This window comes from Capricornis sumatraensis, chromosome 9 (genome assembly GCF_032405125.1).
Source record: "Capricornis sumatraensis isolate serow.1 chromosome 9, serow.2, whole genome shotgun sequence".
In the NCBI taxonomy this organism is placed as follows: Eukaryota; Metazoa; Chordata; class Mammalia; order Artiodactyla; family Bovidae; genus Capricornis; species Capricornis sumatraensis.
In genome coordinates, this window is record NC_091077.1 from 46,058,248 (window position 1) to 46,077,662 (window position 19,415).

The following is a 19,415-nucleotide window of genomic DNA, read 5'->3' on the forward strand; positions in this document are numbered from 1 at the left end:
ACAAGAAGTGTTTGGGCATCTTCACCCCGCACTGCAGGGAGCCCTTGGGGAGAGCTCTGGGCATGTGCCCCACTGTTCCCGAGGCTCATCTCTCAGAGGGCTGACTGGCCCAGCCCGTGTTCTCCTCCACATGCCCAGTGAACAGCAGGAAGTGGGCCTGGTCCCTCTGGGTCTACCAGGGTCTGCCCATGGAGTGTGGTGGGAGGACTGGACCGCAGGACACCAGGCTGGGCTCCTGGGGGTGGGATGGAGTGGGGCAGGTGGGGCAGGTGGGGGAATCAGTAGGACTGTCAATCATGACTCACGTTCATGGCATTCAGCAAAGCCTGAGGGAAAACCAAGGTGGGTCCTAAATGACATTTTCAGAAATAACCTGTTGAGAAACTTACAGAAGCCCCATTAATGTGAAAAGTGGGGCGCAGGGCCCTCAGGAGAAGAGGCAGGACAGCTCACGTTAATAATAACAATAGCATCTACAATCACAATTCCATCAAAAGCAACAAATTATTGAGCACTTACTGTATGCCAGCACCACAGCTAACACTTTATGTGCGTGATGTCATTTACTCCTTTAGACAACTGTGTGAAGTGATTGTTGTTATTTCCTTTCACTAAAGAGGAAACAGCCTCAGAACCTTAACTCTCTTGCCCAAGGCAACTCAGAGGTAGAGGTGGAACTCAAACTCTTGCTTTCAAAGACCACAGCAAAAGTCCCCATGGATGCCAGAGCCAAGTAAGCACCCCAGGAGAAGGGGAGGTCCCTGGGCAGAAAACCACCTCCTTCTCATTCTCATTCACCCTCTCGGTGACTGAGGCCCTGTTACTATCTTACCAGGGAGCAGCAGCAGGCTGAGGCATGCGGAGTGAAGGGCCACCCAGAGCCACCCCCAGGGCTTGGACTCCTCAGGCAGTGCCCCCTGCAAGGCAGCCTTTCTAGCTGTGAGCCCCCTGCCCTTCCAGGTGACTCAGGAATCCAGACGGAGGCCTGCAGTCTGATTGTGGCCATGAAGCCAGGGGAGTGACTCAGTTCCTTTGCCTCAATGACCGGGCTTTACGGGGGGTGCACACAAGGGCTCACCCCACTCTCCTTTGGTGCCCACTGTGCCTTCAAGGCAGTGCTGGGCACCAGCCTCTTGCCCTGCAACCCTAATTTGTGGCCTCTCTAAGCTTGTAGCAGCCCTTTAGGGTTCACTTTGTCAGGATCAGGTAAGAACAAGTCTGCCCTGTGTTTTCTGAGGGCCAGTCCTATGTTACTTTGCCACTTGATGTGAGAAGCTGACTCATTGGAAAAGATCCTGATGCTGGGAAAGATTGAAGGCAAAGGAAGAAGGGGCTGGCAGATGATGAAATGGTTAGATATAGCATTACCGACTCAATGGACATTAATTGGAACAAATTCTGGGAGACAGTGAAGGATAGGGGAGCCTGGCATGCTGCGATCCATGCAGTCACAAAGAGCTGGACACTTAACAACTGAACAAGTCCTATGTTGCCAGCAGAAATTATGATCTCTTTAAGATCAGACAGCGCCCCCCACCCCTGAAGTTGTCCATGATAATTGGCATGTGGAAGCCTTGTGCAGAGTGGGGAGTGACAGGGTTTGAATCCACTCCATCACTCCTACTGTATGAGTCCTTTAAGCCTGTGGGGCCTCATCAGGGAAAGGGGACAATGAGGATCCTTCTTGCAAGGCTGCTGTGCAGGTAAGAGTGCTCATCTATGAGAAGTGCAGGGGGCTCTAGCCCCTGAAGGGCTCAGTAAATGATAACACTTGCCACTAAAGACAGAGATGGCGCCACCTCCACTGAAAAGCCTTGCCTGGCTATTCTGTTTGAGGCAGGACTTTTTTTTTTCTCTTCTTACTCATAACACCCTGTTCTTTTTCTTCAAAAGCACTCAGCTCAGTTTGTAATTATACGTGTTTGTTTACTTGTCCATGAGAGCAGGGACTGTGTCTGTTTCCTACTTCTCCATCCTCAGTACCAGGGGCAGGCATGCACTAAACGTTGAATGAACCTCCCCAGTCCTCTTCAGGCAGAGCAGGACTAGCACTTTCTGCCATTTCTCAGAGGACTTGGCTCTTAAAGCCCTGCATATTCCTCAGCACCCCCTCCAGAGATGACCCTGCAGCTGGTGTAGCTGGGCAGAGCTGGCTACTCTCTGCAGCCACAGAGTTCCCTAGGTCAGAATAGCTGGGTGGGACCCAAGGCTGGGTCCTGCACTCCCCTCGGCCATGGTCCCTGATGGGACAGTGGGGTCATTTGGCTTTTGCCTCTCCTCCCGGCTGCAGCTCTTTGGCCTGTGGCCCCACAGCCACATTAAGTCTCCACCAGAGCCCCTCTTTGGCCCTGCTCTCACCTGAGGCTGAGCCTGACCTTCAGAGGCCTCTCTGCCTCCCACTTCCCTCCAGTCCCACCTCCTTCTAGGTCTCCCCTGCGTCCTGCCCTCAGCTGAGACCAGGGCCCCCTGGCCTTAGCAGATGTGTGAGTCAGGGAGGCACTCTGAGTCCAGATGTGATTGTGTTTATGTTTCCAGAGAGTGAGGGGTCGGAGCTCTGGACTGGAGCCGTTGGGGGAGGGGTGGTCTGGCTCCAGCCCCCCTGCCCCAAACTTCCCTTCCCCCACCTCCCTCCCCCAGCCTGTGTATCTGGCCCTGTCCTTCTCAGATCCTGGCACTCCAAGTCCTACAGCATCAGGCTGAGCCATCTCGCAGGAAGGACCCCTCCTTACTCCTCCTCTGAAGGTGAGAAGACCATGGAAAGATGCTTGACTTTGGAATCCATGTGACCTTGGCCCACTGCATAGTGTGATGGAGCCCTAGTTCCATCATCTGTATAGTAGGGCCAACACTCCTGACCTCAGAGTCAGTACTGACCCGGTCTGGGAATGTGTGCACAGGGCTCTCCAGCTATTAACCCATGACTAAGCCCATGGCCATACCCCATCCCCAGCTAGGGCCTGCCTGGGCCCAGCCCCAGGACATTGCCCATCACAAGGTGACTCTAAAGCAGAATGCTAACCCCTCCTTCCTCACCCGCTGCAGCTGCAAACATTTTGTTTTGCCATTAGAAATGACTTACTTAAGGGAAGCAGAATTTTACAGGCAGTTTACAGGCTGGTCTTGTTCAGTAGTTTCCAAAGTGGGGGAGGGTGGCGGCGCTGGGAGCCACAGATACGTTGGGATGGAAGGGAAGTGAGAAATGAGTTCGACGTGGTGGACACTTTCACCGGAACGGCCATATGTCCCTGGGTGGGATTTCGATGTGGAAAGGCAGAGGGAGGCCCTGGCTAGACTCTGGCGGATCCAGCACCCTCGATCCTCCTGAACAGCGAGAGCAGGGCTCACATTGCGGGCACCGGGCCTGTGAGAAAAAAGGCAACCCCAGGCCTAAGGAAACTCTTAGCGGCTCCCACCCCAAGGTTCCCGGCAGACAAAGGCTGCGCACCACCCCGAGAGGCTGAAGGGTCATTCAGACCCAGCCTGAGAAGAACCTGCAGAATCTGGCGGTCGGTCCAGCCTGGGGCAGCCCGCGCAGCGCCGGAGGCTGAGCGGCTCAGTCGATTGCTTCGGGGGCGCGCGCGCGCGCGCTTGGAGAGGGTGTTGGTAGCTCCCAACCGCGCCCTCAAGGGAGCCGGGCTGAACAGGCCAGGAATGGTGGCGGGGAAGTAGGGGTAGGGTCCTCTGGCGGGGTCGGCCTCGGCTCTTCCCTCCTACGAGCAGAGCCCACGGGGGCCTATTTCCCTTTCTACCCACCTCCCTTCTCGGCCGAATGAAGCAGTCAGGGCTCGGCAGTGGTTAGCACGCTCGTACTATGGTTTTTAATAGACGTACATGGACAAGTCGATATAGACAGATTTATAATTCTATACAGTCAGTCCGACATACACAGGGACGCTGTAAACAGGGGCGCGGGCCGGAGAGTGGGTGTGCAAAGTGGGCGCGGCTGGGGCCCTGGCCGCGCCCCGAGCTCTCCCGGCTCAACTCTTGCACGGCGGACGGTGAGGAGGGGGCTCTTTGCCGGGAAAGGGGGGGCCCTCTCCTAGCCCCCGGGGGGAGCCGAGCGGAGGGCCTGGGTCTGCGGCGAAGCTTGGGGGGCTGGGATGCTCGGAGACAAGCACTCAGCAGGCTCCCGCCTCGACCGCACCGCCAGCTGCCGCTCCTTGGCCTTAAAATAGGACTCCGGGGCACGGGGCAGGCGAGGGCTCCTCGAGGCGCGCCGGGGCCATTAGTACGGCTCCGCGGCGAGTTCCCGACCCTGGGCTGGGTACCATCATCCCCGGCTCAACGCCCGCTCCAACTTGGATCCGGATCGAGCTATAAGGTATGCTCAGCCGGGCCCAGCTAGGAGGGGGCGTCTTGGTTCCCACCTGGCCGGGGCCCAGGTTTGCCTGGGCTCCGCGCTCCAGTTCACAGGCGCGGCCGCTCAGTCTGGGTCCAGCGCGGCGGGAACGCGGGCTACGGGGGGCGTCTCCTCCGGGCCGCCGGCCTGGGCACTCGCCTCCCGCGCCGCGTCCCCTCCGCGGAGTGGCCCGCCCGGGCCCCGAGCGAGCGAACGTGCACCACCCGCGCCATCCCGAGGGAAATTGCAACTCATCCGTTTTTTTTTTTCGCGGCACTTTTCTCCGACGTCTTTTTTGTTTTGTCTCGTTTTGGAGGGTAGAGTGAGGTCCAGGAAAGCAAACACAAAATCAAGCCGGAGGTGGGGAGGTGGGGAGCAGGGGGCGGCTCAGGAGCCAGGTCCTCCGCGCCCGCCCCGGCCCCAGCCCCGACCCCGGCGCCGTTCCGGCCGCCGGCCCGCGTGGCCCGGCCGGGCGGTCAGCTGTTGTACTGGCACGCGTTGAGGCCCGAGGCCGGGCCCTGCAGGCCGCCGTAGCCGAAAGACGAGTGCTGCTTAGACTTGAGCCGCAGGCTGGCCAGGCTCGAGTTGCACGTGTCCCGGTAGACGCTGTAGGGCGAGGCGGGTGTGCCATACGGGCAGGCGCCCGGCGACATGGCCGAGTTAAGCGAGGAGCCGGTGAGGTTGTTGATGTTGTTGAGGCCCGAGTTGGGCATGCCGGGCACGGCGCCCGGGCCCATGCTCGAAGGCATGGTCATGGAGGAGATGGAGCTGGGGGCCGAGAACATGGACTGCGACGACAGCGGGCTCATGGAGTTGAAGAAGGTGAAGCTCTTGGTGGAGAGAGGCGCTGGCGCCAGACTCTTGGCGGCCCAGTTGTTGTAGGAGTACCCCGCGGCGTACACGTCGTCGTAGGGCTGCACCAAGCCGCTGAACTGCGGCACGTAGCCGCCCTTGCACAGGTCCAGCTGCTGGTTACGCTCGCGCTTCCGCCACTTGGCTCGCCGGTTCTTGAACCAGACCTAGGGGGGACCGGAGAAGGGTCAGGGCTGCCGGGCGGGAAGGCGCCCCCACCGCCCCCGCCCCGCCCCGAGGCCTCAGCCCGCTTCCTTCTCCCCAATACCCTTTCTTTTCTTCCATATTTCCGTCCCTGCCTTCTCCCCACAATGGTTCCTTTCCTGTCCCCAGAAAATATTGTTAGTCGTTTCTTTTTTCTCATCTTTATCCTCTTCCCCTAATTAAATCTGGTTTCTTCTCCTAAGGCGGATCCTCTTGTTTTGTTTTGTTTTTTTAATAACAAATATTGTTTTCTTTCTTCCTCTCTCAACCAGGTTATCTTGTGCCTTCTCCCGCAAACGGTTTCCCATCTATCTCCTAAATACTCCATCCATTTTCTTCTCCAACACCAAAGGTAGTTTTCTAACCTCAAACATAGGACCTTGCGACTCCTCAGTCTATTTTTCATCCCTCAGATAGTCTGTTTCCATCTTTATTGGTAATATTTGATATTCTCATTTCTGTCCCAGATGTTTATTTTCATTTGGTCCACCCTGCTATCTGAACCACTTTTTTCTCCCTCAGGCCATTTTTCTGAGTTATCCCCCATTTTTGATCCTTTTGATTCTTCTCCAAATATTTTCCTTCTTTCCAAATATCTGACCCTCACTGTTTTCTCTTAAATAGTCGATTCTTTATTTTCCTCAAATACTTGATCCTTTTGCTTCTCCCTTAAATATTTAATTTCTTTCCTGCCACCTAAATATATGCCAAATATGTTTTTCTGCAAATATTTAATTTCCTTTCACTTCTTACTAGTTTCTCTCTGCTCTCCCCCTCTACTTTTCCCCACAAAATTCAGTTAAGAACCTCTTCCCAAATCCCAGTCCTTGCCCTGGGCTGTTCCGCCGACCTTTCTTGCCAGATCGGTGCATGTCGGCCTTCTCCATCCCAAGCACTAACATTGCCTGATTTCTCCCCCACCCCACCCCACCCCTACCACCGTACATGGGGGGCAGGATTAGTGAGTTCTGGATTACTGAGTGCTGTCTTCACTCCCTACCCCACTGGGCTGGCCAGCATGACTGGGGTGGGGTGAGAGCTGAGGTTATAACAGGGAGTCTGTGGCCCTGGTGGGACTTTGGTTTAGTTTGGGACATGCTCCCAATATCTGATTAAATGTTTGCAGTACCCAGAGAAGAAATTACTCTCTTGCTGCTCTGGCAGAAAAGCCATCTATTCACTGGGAACCGAGGGGTGAGAAGAGCGAGTGTGCAGTCTCATCTTGGGTTGGAGACCTTAGATCTCCAAAGGGATTGATTCCTCCTGAAGCTCACTTGTCCACCAGATTTGTCCCCCACCGCCCACCTGACCCCAGCCCTACAGGAAAGGTCATTATGGAAAAGGTTCAGCTACAGGTTGGCTGATGACTGAGAAAGTGTCAGGTGGAGAATATCCGGAGATTGTGAATTAGCCAACTGCGGATGGGACCACTGCCCCAGGAAGTTTTGAGACCCCCAAGCCTAGGCTTCTTCTCAGGCCTCTCTCAGACTGCCAGGCAGGATCTGCCTTTCCGTTCTGTTTTTGCGGGAAGGCACTAGCGGCCCCGAGGTCCCCAGCGGCAGGGAATCCTCTGCAGTCTAGGGTGGTAACGTCGGGGCAGGCTCTGGGCTCTACTGGGCAGGGGAACGTCCCTTGGGGCCACAGGCCTTTGGATGGGGGCTGCGGTGGAGCCAGAGGGTCAGGTAGGACGTGGGTCAGAAAGATCCGAGGAGGCAGCGGCCGATGGGCGCTAGCACCAAACGGCTCAGCGGCAGCTGGGTAGACGGGGCCTAAGGTAGAATCTCCTCCGGTGGAAGGAGGGAGAAGGTCTGAGTGTTGGAAAGAGTATTAGTCTAGGCGCTTGTCTAAGCTTTCGAAGTCTGCGCCGCGCCGGCTGGCAGCCTTCTGCGCGGGTCCCCTTGGCGCACAGCCCGCGCTCACCCTCACGCGTGGCTCGGTGAGGTTGGTCCACACGGCGATCTCCTCCCGCATGCTCATGTCCGGGTAGCGGTTCCTCTGGAACGTGGCCTCCAGCTCCTGCAGTTGCTGGCTGGTGAAGTGCGTGCGTTGCCGGCGCTGCTTCTTCTTCTTGGCGGGGTCCTCGGCACCGCCGCAGCCCGCGCCGCCGGCACCGCTGTCCTCGGGCCCCTTGGGTTCCCCGCCGCGCTCCTTTTCTGAAGCAGGCGGGATGGGGCGCCGGTCACCTCGGGCTTTTGCCCTGTTGCACCCGGTCCCGGCTCCACCGAAGCGCCCGCGGTCAGCGCTGGCGGCCCGCCCTCCCGCCAGGGGCCCTGGAATTGTCCCCGCTGGAAAGAGCCCGTCTGTGCCTGGTCGGTCAGTAGTCACCTTCTGGTCAGGCTCGTCTGGGAGCAAAGCCCAGGAGTCGGAGCCGCGGACCAAGGTTCCCAGCTGGGCAGGGCCTGCTCTCACCCGCTCGGCACACGCTGGAGCCCTACTGTTGATGCCACCCGAAAATGTACAGTTTTTAGGGCTCTTGGGGGTTCTAAATCATAGGAGATCTCTGCTTTTCTGAACTAGGATCAGACTTTTCTAGCTTGAAGCTAGGGGATCCGTGGAGCCAGAGCTAGGCGGTGGCCTGCACGTTCTTCTCCCCGGCCGGAGCCGGAGCCCCACTGAGCCGGGCAGGCACAGCACAGCCGGTTTCTCGGCCTTAGCTCCAGGCCTCAAGTCCCAAGGCCCAGAGAATCCCTCTGGCGGCTGCCGGGCAGCCCAGATCCACAGACTCTGTCTAGGTGACCTGGGAGCTCTAGTCTCGCTCGCCCTCTCAAGCTACACAAAACACAGTCATAGAAATATTGAAACACAAAGAAAAAGAATTTAAAACCAAAACACTGAATCCCAGAAAAGCTAACAGCTCTATGGGTAAAAACACAGAAAGGGTCACAAACTCTTAAAAATAGGCAGATAGAAACACAGCAAACGCAAATTAAGAAGTCAGAAACCTCCATGCAAACACACTAACTAAATACAGTACTGTACGTTTACAAGCTCCAGGCAGGCACAGGCATTTATTTATCTGGGGTTTTTAAAAAAAATCAACGTAGTGTTGTAGATAGATTTTTTTTTAACCCCTTCTGGATAATGCCCTTCCCCAAGTAATTTTTAAATCCCAGGGAAATACAACACTATAGTTAGGTAACTTAAATTCCGCAAGTAACACCACTGTAAGTGGATTTTGAGAAAATCCCGGAGAAACGCGCCATTTTGGATTGACTTTTTAAAATCTCTTGAAGAATAATGTAGATATTTTAATTTGAAAATGTACCTAGAATAGCAGTTCTTTCTACATCGAAATATACAGTTAAAAAATTAAATCTATTCTCATACTTTTTTAAAGAGCAATCTGTAATTATATATTTCTCCGGGCTTTTAAAAATAAAAACCAACCAAAGGCCACAGTTAAAACTTTTGAAAACAAAAGTACCGTCCAGCGTTGATTGTTTTCTAATCAACCAAACACAACCTCTCAGAGAAAGTCACTTAGGGATGCAAAACAGAAACAAATAGAGATTACAAACGCGCAGAGAAACACTCAGCGGTGGATTAAGAAATGAACGCAGAAGAGGCGCCCAAGGCCCGGGGAGTGGGGAGCTCGGCGGCGGCGCCGAATCAGCACCGAGAACGCCGGAGCCGTTCGGAGACCCGGGAGCCCGAACAGGGCAGGGGATGAGCCTCGTTGCTGCCCGAGCCGCCCACCCGCCGGCCCGGCGGTTGCTGGGGGGGGAGAAAAGTTTGAGCTCGGACAAAAACGCAGCGCGGAAGGAGACGCGCCTGAGCCGAGTCGGAGCCCTGGATAGGCGGCCTGGCGGTTCCCTGGATAGGCGGCCTGGCGGCTGCCGGCTCCCGCGGCGCACGTGCGGCGGGGATCCTTCTTTTGGGGGGGGTCCTGTATCCGAGCCCGCTTGCCCTCGCTGTCCTCTCTTTTCCTTTTACTTAAGGATTTTTTTTTTTTTTTGCCCCCGTTTGCTTTTCTGACTTTGCCCGCCATACCTTCTCTCCGGTTTGCCCCTCTCAAGACAGTCGCCCAGTCTGTCGGGGTGTCTGTACTCTGTTTCTCTGGGCACTTTCTCTCTCCCACCCGCCGATTGCTCTCTGATCTGCTCCTCTCCTTCGGTTCCAGCGGCCCCTGGACAACCAGTTGCGCAAACCTAACTTTTCTCCCCGCTCTATCTGCTCCTGATGAGAGAGGCTGTCATTTCGACCTTCCGGTTGTAGGTTCGTGCATCGGCCGGTCAGTTGGCGCGACGGGACCGCGTGGAAGCGCCTTGGGGAAGCACTAAAATTTCCGTTTCATAAAGAGCGTCCATGTCCACGTTCATCGTCAGATGGAGAATGGGGAAAGGCAAGGTCCTGACGCTCCTGGAGCGTAGAGCGAGCCCGACTGCGGGGCGCGGCCCTGCTCGCCCGGGTGGTTCCGCGCGCGCCTCGCGGGGAGCCGCTCTTACCTGGTAGCTCCGTGTCGGACGACTCGCTGGCGGAGTTTTCGAGAGGCTCGCGGGGGTCGGCAGTGCGGGCTAGGTGGAAGGCGGGCCCCATGTCGTGCGGCTGCGGCGGTGGCGGCCGGAGTCCCTCTGGCAGCCGCTCCAGGCTCATGCCCCCCTTGAAGGCGTCCATGGAGGCGGGGACCGAGGCGGGCGCTCCGGGGGCCGGGGCTGGGCGCGCCCGGCCGCCCCGGCGGCGACCTGCGAGGACAAGAGCGCAGCCCCTAAGCGGCTGCCCCCCAGGGCTGCCCGCGCCCGCAACGACGCCGCGCTCGCCCCATGGGCCGCCCGGGGCTGCGGGGCCAGGCGGGCGGCAGCGGCAGCGGTTTCTCGCGACCCGGGGGCCCGGCTTCGCGCTCCGCGCTGCGCTCCGGCCGCTCGGGCCTCGGCCGCCCGCCCGGCCCCGGCTCCGGCTCCCGATCCGGGGCCGGTTTCTAAGGCTCCGGACGGCGCCGGCAGAGTCTGTCTTAAAGCGACAGCGCGCACCGCCAGGTTCCAGCAGTCCCTGCGCCAGGGGTGGTGGGTGGGGTGGGCCCGGGTGGGAGGGGGCTGGGAGGGAGGGAGCGAGCGAGCGAGCGAGGGAGCGCGGGCGGAATCCAGCCCCGAGCCGCCCGCGCCGCCGCGCCCTCTCTGCCGCCCTCCCTCCCTCTCTGCCTGCCTCGCCCGCGCCCTCCCCCTCCGCAGCCACCTTCCCGCCGCCTCCCCCCTCCCGCGGCCTCGCCGCGCCTCACCCTCCTTCCCCGGTGGCACACTGAGTTCTCCCTCGGCCGCACAAAAGAAACGCATCTGGCTTGCAAGTCCCGCGCGGCTCGTGCCCACCTCAAGCCCCAAATGACTTGTTTCGCTCAGAAATCAACTCCTGTCTGGGCCGCCTCGAAGTTCCGAGCCTCCGGCGAGAACAGCCCGGGATGAGTGAACGTTCACCGAGCAGGATCCAACCGACCGGGAGCCTGCGAGTCAGCGCAAGGGCGGGGGCAGAGCCCGGGGCTCGTTCCGGCAGCTCCCAGCGGCGTCCTCGTCGAGGGGCCGCGGCCCCTCCTTCCCCGGGATCTTCTCCCGGGACCCGAGCCAGGCTGAGTGACAGCAGCCTGCGCTCTAATGGGCCCCCGGATGCTGCCTCCTAATTAGCTTGGACCCTCTCCCCCAAGGCTGCTTCTCAGGCCTACCCCCTCTGCACCGCAGTCAATTTTCCGGGATTGGGATAGAACCGATGGCTTCTAATCAGACGAAGCGTTTCTGTTGGCTCCAGGCCGCTGTCGAGTGCAGCAGGAGACCCCAAGAGCCCTGCCAGGCCCCCACAGCCTGTTCTCTCCCCTTGTTTTGCACCTTCAACGGTCTGGCCAAATCCGCCAGGTCCCGGCCTTGGCCACCACAGGGTGGGCCTCTGCCCCCTTCCCAGCAGGTTCGCAGGGCCTCACTTTGGCTTCTCAAGTGTGGCAGGCACAGGCCCGACAGGCCAGGTGACTGCAGTTTCCAAACCTAGGCCAGGAAGCCTAGGACAGTCTTGGAGCTTCTCTTAGCTACAACAGTAGCTAAGCTACAGCACCAGTGGGCACTCCATGAGCACAAACACATTCCCCTTCCCATCCCTTAGAATGAGTCCCTCCTTGAATCCTCCTACTTCACTGAAGTTTGTTGAAGGATTTTGCTTAACAATTGTTAACTGGTCCTGAGATGCCAGAGTCTTGAGCAAATAGGTGACAGCTGGGATGGTAGGGTGCAGCCCTGACCTGTTCCTCTAGCCACAGGTGGACCCCAGGGTGCCCTTTGCCCCTCTTCTGTGTGCTCCACCAGACAGAAGCAGCACTGGGCAGGATGGTGGTGGGGGTGGGGTGTGAGGCGCGGAGAAGTACTGTGGTCATCTCCAGGCCCAGTGCCTCACGCTTGGGCCCAGGGCATCCTAATGTTCTCCTGGGATCTCTGCCTGGGGCTGACTGTGCAGGCTGTCAGGGTCTGGGACCCTTAGGAGTCCCTTTCCTCACCTGGCTCCCTATCACCCTGGCAGTCACCTGCCTCCACCCCTGAGCTCTTCGGTGAGGATTGTGGGGGCAGGGGCGTGGGCAGGGTAGAACCAGGCCTGCCTCTCACTCCCTTGGCCCCAGCCCAAGGCCCCCAGCTCTGGGTCCTGGGGAGCAAGCACAGTTCTAGGGCCAGCCCACTCTCCCTGGGTGCCTGTGACCACAGGGGGCAAACTCGGAGGCTGCGGCCACAGCAGAAGGCATCCAGGAGTTTGGGCTGGGGGAGTGGCTCCAACTTCTCCGAAGGGAATTTTCTGTAGGCTGAGACCCCCAGGGAGAAAGCATACTTGGTGTGTAGGGGATGGGGAGGGGTACCTGGAGACAGGGAACAGTGGTTGCTGAGCATTTGGCCTCAGCCCCATCTTTGACCACAGTTTCCAGTTGAATCTCCTAAAGGAGCAATACCTCCTTTCAAGGATGTATTTAGGTGTTATGCCATGCCAGTGAGTGCCCCTCCGCATGCCACCTTCCTGGTAGCTGCCTTACTTCGAAGGGACAGTGAGCCACCCAGCGTGCCAGGATCACAGAAACATGCAAATACTTATATGTACTGCATACCTGTACAGGTGTGCTGTGCACACACACACACACATACTCACTGCGCCCACACAGGGGAGTGCTGAATACAGTCACATACATGTATACACAACCAGGCCTCTGAGCTCCAGAACACTGACGCTGTCTGGCGCAAAATCTGGCTGAGAGGGGTGTGTTCTAAGCCCACCAAGTGTCAGGCCAAGGTGGGAAGCACAGTGTTCCTCTGGGAGGGGTTGTGAAATGAATGGTCTGCCTTTGGGCGTCCAGAGGCTGGCCATCACAACTCACATTCCCCAGAGGGTCTAAAGAGTCGGGCGTTCCGTGGATGGGGACTGTTTTGCGACTCTGCAGCTCTAGCTACTCAGTCGGAGGGACTTGTGTCTCTCACTGTTGATGCATTTAATGCAGTTATTGAGCACCTGCTGTGTGCGCCTCCAGATCCAAGGCTCTGGCAGTGCTCCAAGTAGTCACAATAATCCCTATATTTGGAAATCTTGATGCCTGCTGTGTGGACTGAAAGGTCCTCAGACTATTGCGGGTGAAGCTCCATATCCCGGGGCCCTGAGCCCTAGGGAGGGGCTGAGACTAGCGGGGGTTGCCCAGGGGTGTTTTCTCCACTAGAGCGAGTCAGCGCTGAAGGCGTAGGGGTGAGGAACTGATCCAGAGGAGGCCCTGGCCTGATCTCGGGTGATCTCTCCCCTGGCCGCTATCCTGGGCAGAATAGGGGCTTCTTGCACACACTCACAGATGCAACACACACACACGTGAGACAGGAGGCAGCTCTCTCTCAGGAGTAAGAGCAGGGACTCAGTGTCCCCTTGGCTCTGGCTGTGTGGGCTCGGGCAGGGCTTGGCCTGCACTGTGCTGCAGCTCTCAAGTCTGACATGGGACACAGCGGTCCCTGACTGCCGCCTCAGCCTCCACCTCACCAGATGATGGGACATGAGGAAAGAAGGGAAGGGGGCTTACTGGGGTTGGAACCAGCGCGCCAGGCCACACAGAGCTAGCGATGATTCTGTGACTTTCAGGAAATTTGGGGCTTAGCGTCCTGGCTGGGTTCAGCAGAGAAGCCTGGGGTCTTGGGTTGAAATAATCACCAAAGGGACCCTTCCTGAGGCTGGGCTTACAGAAAACAGACTCTGCCCAAGAATGGCTTAGTCATTTTATTTGGGAAGGGTGATTGGAGGGTCCCCATAGAAGGCATCCTTCCACCCACTCACAGGGGTACCTTGTCCTAATCTTTGCACCAGAATCAAGGGGTTTTAGGACAAGAAAAGGAATGTGCCATGGCTTGCCTCCGGGGCCATCCGTGACTCTCTGGGACATTCCAGCCCTAAGCCTCTTAGGCCGTGGAGAAGTTTAAACTAGAAAACCCAGTTTTGGGAGTGTAGCCGGGACCACCTACCTCCTTCTGCCAGATCTAACATCCCCTCCCCAATAAACATCATTGTTTCTTTGACTGAAAGCAGTTTCTGGGTGATGGGAAAGGGGCGCTCAGGTAGGTGGCTGGGAATGATCTCACTGGATCCTTTCAGCTTTCAGGTCCCCAGCCTGCAACTTCCTTTCAGTCGGGGTTCCCCAGCCTGTCCCAGTGGGAGCAGCTGAGATGTACTGGGAGCACAAACTCGGAACTCACTGAAAGCAGCTGGTAGAGCCTGTGGCTCTCCAGGCTCACGGCTCACCTAAGCCCACTGGTCACTCTGTAGTTTCTGAGAATGGCTGAGCCAGGGGATGAGCAGGCTGGGAAAGTGGCAGCGGCTGGTCACACAGCTGGGAAGCAGAGGGTCAGCTTTTGCTGTACACAGCCTCCTCTTCCCAGCAGCTGCCTTCCTAATGGAAGGGCAAGCTGAGCCTGGCCTGAAGGTCAACAAAAGCCACCTCAACATCCCAGAGTTGGGCACCAGGTCTATACACCACAGACCACTTCTTTTCCTTTTCAACAGAAGTGAGGGCTTCCAGAGCAGTCTGAGGAAAAGGCTGGAGGCCAGTGAGTCCACCTCTCGGGCTGCCCCCCGCTGCCTGTAGGTTTTGTCATTATTCTAGACCTGTATCCTCTGCCAAATGGACAGCAACCTGGGGTTTGCCACCCTCCAGCCCCCATGGCTGTCAGAGGCCACTGAGCTGCCAAGAGAATACCCGAGCCCTGGTTTCTCAGAAAAGTGGATTCAAATATTTTGATTAAGGGAATTCCTAAATTACAAAACATTGGAACCAAGATTCGCTGGAGGTTCCGATTTCTGCGATCCGGGCCGCGGGGGGCCCTGCTTAACCACGGCGGAATCAGCTCAGATTTAGGAGTCCGGTCAATTTCAGAATTCCGAGACCCGGTTCTAGAGAAGCGGCTGCGTGCTCGGGAACCCTGCGTCAACAACCAAACCCTGGAGAAGCTGCGGGAATATCTTTATTGGATTTTGCGAAGAGCACTTGGGGTTTCTCTTAGGGTAAGGAAAAGCCTAACGGTGGCGGCTAGGGCAGGCCGCTTTGGGCTGGGGGCGCCTCCAAGCACTGCGGCGGGACTTCGGGGTGCGCCGCGAAGAGAGCCGGGGCTCTGGCCGACGTCTGTTGCTTTTCTACATCATAGCTGCCCGAACAAACGAACGAGCGAACGAATGAAATGGTTTCGTTTAGGAAAAATACCCTCTTGACGCGAAGTAAGGCCAAAGTTCCCCGTGCGTGCAGAGGGGCCGGCGCTTCCGCTCGTTCTGGGGCCCCCATTCCTGGGTGCAGCGGGGAGCGGCGGGCAGCCCTCTCGCTTGCGGGTTCTCCCAGAGGTCCCCGGCGGTCCGCGCCACCACGAAGGGCTGCGAAGGGCGTCCAGGGCTGTGCCCTTGCAGGGCTGGGGCCCGCACCCCCGAAACTGTTGCTCTTTTAGGGTGCCCAGGGTTACAGCGTGGCGTGGGTCCGCCGGTTAGGTGAGGTAGTGCCTGACGATGGCAGCTGTGATTGTGCGCTGGGCGCAGGAACGAGCTCCTGGAGCTGCCTCGATGGCGCCTGGCCTTCGCGATGCGCTCAGTCCGGTGCCACCGGCTGGACCCCACCTACTCCCAGAGCGAACAGCGCGCAACTCGGCCACCACCTCCTTGCGCCCCAACACCGCGGGGACCCAGCGCCCCTAGCTCAAAGACTCTTACCGACCCGGGCTGCGCGGCGCGTGCGGCTCCTCGGCTCCGGGCTCGCTCGCCAGGGACTCTGGCTTAGATTTTCACTCCGACTGGGGCCCCGGATCCAGCTGTGTCTCCGGCTCTGCGCGCAGCTTCTGCCCCTTCTAGTTCGCTACATCCCAGCGCGCAGGGACCGGGCTGCCGCGGCTCGGCCCGCTCCTCCTGCTGCCGCCGCCGCCCGTCGCCCGCGGGGAAGGCGGGGACACGGACTGGGGAGGCGGGAAGGGGGGAGGGGAAGCGAGGCGCTCTTCGGGACCGGCGGGGAGGGGGCGGCGCGCAGTCCCGCGGGCTAGGGGTCCCGGCCTCCCTCGGGGCGTAGGCAGGGGTCGACGCGGCTCGTGGCCGGGGCCCGAGGCCGTAGAGCGCGCCCCGGGACTGCGCGCGCGGAGGAGGGGCCTGGCCGCGTGCGGACGAAGTCGCTGAGGGTCCCGGCCTGGCCCCGACTTGACTTCTTTCCCCGGGCTCAGTTTCCCACCTGACACTCGAAGGGCTGGGCCTGATCCCGGTTTAGTCGGGGTCTGGTCGGAGTTTCCCCGGGTCCCGCCAGGTGAAGGTTTGAGCCGGGATTTTGAGAGTCGACGTTTCCCCGTTTCTGCTCAGCCTGCGGGAGGGAGCTGGTTTTGCATATTGGCCAGGGGAGTCCGCCGCGCAGAGCTTGGCAGCCAACGGAGATTTGAGGACAGACCCTACAGTCAGTCTCTGTGTATGGTTGGGGGGGGGGGGTGCTTGCAAGGGAGGGACAAGCGCCCGATCTGTTCTGCTTGGAGGATTCCCCACCCCACCCCCCATTCTCCTCAGGGGCTGGGCTGATGAGGAAAGGGGAGACCCATCCCACGAGGACAGACTTCTGAGGCCCCTTGCCCAGCCCCTTGACTGAACATCCTACAGCAGTCGTCCTGCTCGGCCCCTTCACAGGAGAGGACTCAACCTATGTGGCCAGGCTGGCTTGTCCCTGGCTGGTGGCTACTGGGAGATAAGTCAGACTAAGGGGAACTGAGTTCTGTCCGCCGTTGCCAGATATCCCGAGTGAAGCCCTGTGCTGGGAAAGCAGTTGGGCAAACAGGTTTCCTGCCTCCCCTAAGCGCCCAGTCTGAGCCTGCTACTGCTGGGGCCTGGGATGGGAGGCAGAGTCGGGTGGGCAGTCCGTCTGGGACTACCCCCGTGACCAGAGCGGCTGAGCCTGCCCCGACGGCCGAGGGACTCAGAGCTGCCGCTTTGGCTCTAGGTGCCGGGAGATGGCAGTGTGGCGGCCGGGCATCAATGTTTCATGAGGTGCCATCACCCGCCGGCGCCTCCCTGCCTGGTTCACTCTAACAGCTGCTGCGGGAGAGGCCACGGCCCCTTTCCCGCCCTGGCGCCCTCTGGTCCAAGGCTATCTGGCTGGGAAGGTGGAGACCCCAGATTCCCTTCTAACCCCTAAAGCAGGAAGCCTGCCCCACCAAGCCTCGCAGACTGGACGGCACTCAGGCCCTCAAGGCGGCCCCTGCACCATGTCCTGCTGTTGAGGGAATCCACAGCCTCCCCTCGACACTCGACATCAGGAACACCTCTTTGGTGGGTGTGTTGGACTCACTGGATCTTAAGGGTTAAGAACTGAGTCCCTGATGCCTGTGATTTCAGATTTGGGATGCAGTCTCCAGTCTGCTGGGACCCTGCCTTTCAGAAATTCTAGCCTCTGCTTATAGTTTGGCTGTTTTGTGTTTGAAACTGGTTTGCTGGCCAGTCTGGGCCCATGGGCTGCTAAGCTAAGATGCTACTGACCTTGTCCTAGGCAGCCTCCTCCCACATCCTGGGCATCTTTGGGCATAAATGTGACTGCTGGTCCTTTACTATGTATGGAGGGCCAGACGTTTGTCTAGCTCCAGTGGCATTCAGTCTGGTGCTTGTGCTGGGAAATCAAACCTTTCTACCTCTGCACAACAGCAATTTTCTGAGTTTTGTTCTCAGTGGTGATGTGGTACACATATGTGCTTCTCTGTCTGCCCTTGTTCCCAGGCAGAGCCTGTGTTGCCAAAAAGATGCCTCTGAGACCCAATCCTCAGAGTTGGAGTCTTGCCTGTCTTTTACTAGCTGTGTGGCCTTGGGTAAACCATATAGTGTCTCCCAGCTTCAGCTTGCCTACCTGTGAAATGGGACAATAGAGTTCTCATCTCACTGAGAAGTCTAGGAGGTCGTGGAGGTGAGGGGTGTGGCTTGGTGTGGGGGTGGGCCACGGGCTCCAGGTGGCGGTTCCTGCCAGGCACCTTTGCTCTTCAGAAGAGTTTGCTCTCATTCTTGTTCCCTTCTTTCCCCACCATGGTCACGCTGGTTGAGTCAGACAAGAGCAGGCTCATTCTCTGATGTAGTAGATCTGCCCCTCATTCCCTGCTTAGCTGCTTGGAGGTTTTGGATCAGGGAGGCTGGCCAGACAGGTGAGGTGGGTTGGAGTGGGACCAGGGCCTGAAAACCTTTAAGTCCTTGGCGAATTGAGGTAGCCCCAAAATGCTTTTTATGACCTTATTTTCACTTCTTCCAAAAAGAATTTTTCACATTTCCCCTTTAGGTTTTGACATCTTGGGGCATACACATTTCCACTTTGAAGGCAGAGGAATCAGGTATCAGAGAGAAAAGCTTAGAGCTGGATCCATAAGGAACAGAAATGACATAGTCCTTGTACCTGAGTATCAGTTTAGCTTTTAGTCTCCAGGTACCTAGCCAAAAACCATCAGCAGAATTGTCTGATGTGTTAGCTTTGTCTTTCTTTTCAAATCGACATGCTTCTTCTAGTCAAAAGTTTTTCTCCCTAGTACAAAACTCCGAGCTGAATCTGCCACATGAATTCACACTAAACATAGTGGGCAAATGTCCTCCACCACAGTTACGCAAAAAGGCATAACAATTCTTCAGGCAGCATGTCTTATACCAATATCCAGTAAAAGCAGAGAACATGTCCTTTCCCTTCGTAGCTCTTGTTTCATTAGTGTTGAAATTGGTATTTATGTAATGATTGATTAGAACCTAGTGCCCCTACCGCGTGTAAGCTTTTTGAGAGCAAGGCTGAACTGCTCTTGCCAACCACAGGACGCTCCCGAGGGTGGGCGAAGAAATTTGGCTATGTTGATTGGCTGAGTGTGGCTCGTATGCCCACCGCTGAACCCATCACTTTATGGGGAAGAGTGGTTCAGGATCGAGGTTGACCAGGCTAGGGTCACAGGCCCCACCCCTGGAGGATGGGAAGAGGAGTGTCACCACGTTAGGGAACACTCATCATAGTTCCCCCAAAGGACTGGCCGCCATCCTGAAACAGGTTCTCAAGCTGCAGGAGGCAGGAAATGGGCTAGTTCCCGAAGAAGTCCCTGCCCTGTGAAGGTTCTCAGAGGGCTGCTGATGGTGTTGGTAAGATGTTCATTCCAAAACAGTGGGGAGACGCTGGCCCTGTTGAGAGAGTGTGAAGTCCATCAGGATTGTTCCTGGGTTCATTGTGGGAAAAGGTGAAAAGACTGAGGCGAGGCTCAGCATCTACTGACTCACATACAGGGATGGATCTTTAGATCAAGGGAGGGCATCTATTTGAATTCCCTTTTTCATCTGTGAAGAGGGAATTACAGGCTCTAATTCCTCTAGAGCAGAATCCCTAGACTCAGATAAGATATTAATTTCTCTGAGCATTATTATATTGTAACTTTGAGCTTTCTGGCAGCCAAAGCAAAACTAGACACCATTTGAGCATCTCAAGTATTTTCTTAATTGCACACCTATCAGCATTTCCATGGAAAAATGGAAAGAACCCTGACCTGGAACCTTCCTGGACAGGCCTCTGTCAAGTCAGTTTAGAAAGCATGTA

At 57.4% G+C, this 19,415-nt stretch overlaps 1 protein-coding gene across 1 annotated transcript; it reads right to left on the minus strand.

Moving 5' to 3' along the window:
* Positions 1-4,815: 4,815 nt before the first annotated feature.
* PITX1 (paired like homeodomain 1) lies at positions 4,816-10,009 on the minus strand. The gene is made up of 3 exons (XM_068980918.1): positions 9,841-10,009; positions 7,316-7,548; positions 4,816-5,358 (listed from the first exon to the last, which is right to left on the minus strand). The coding sequence occupies exons 1-3, from the start codon at positions 10,007-10,009 to the stop codon at positions 4,816-4,818; spliced, it is 945 nt and encodes a 314-aa protein (XP_068837019.1).
* Between the last annotated feature and the right edge of the window lie 9,406 nt (positions 10,010-19,415).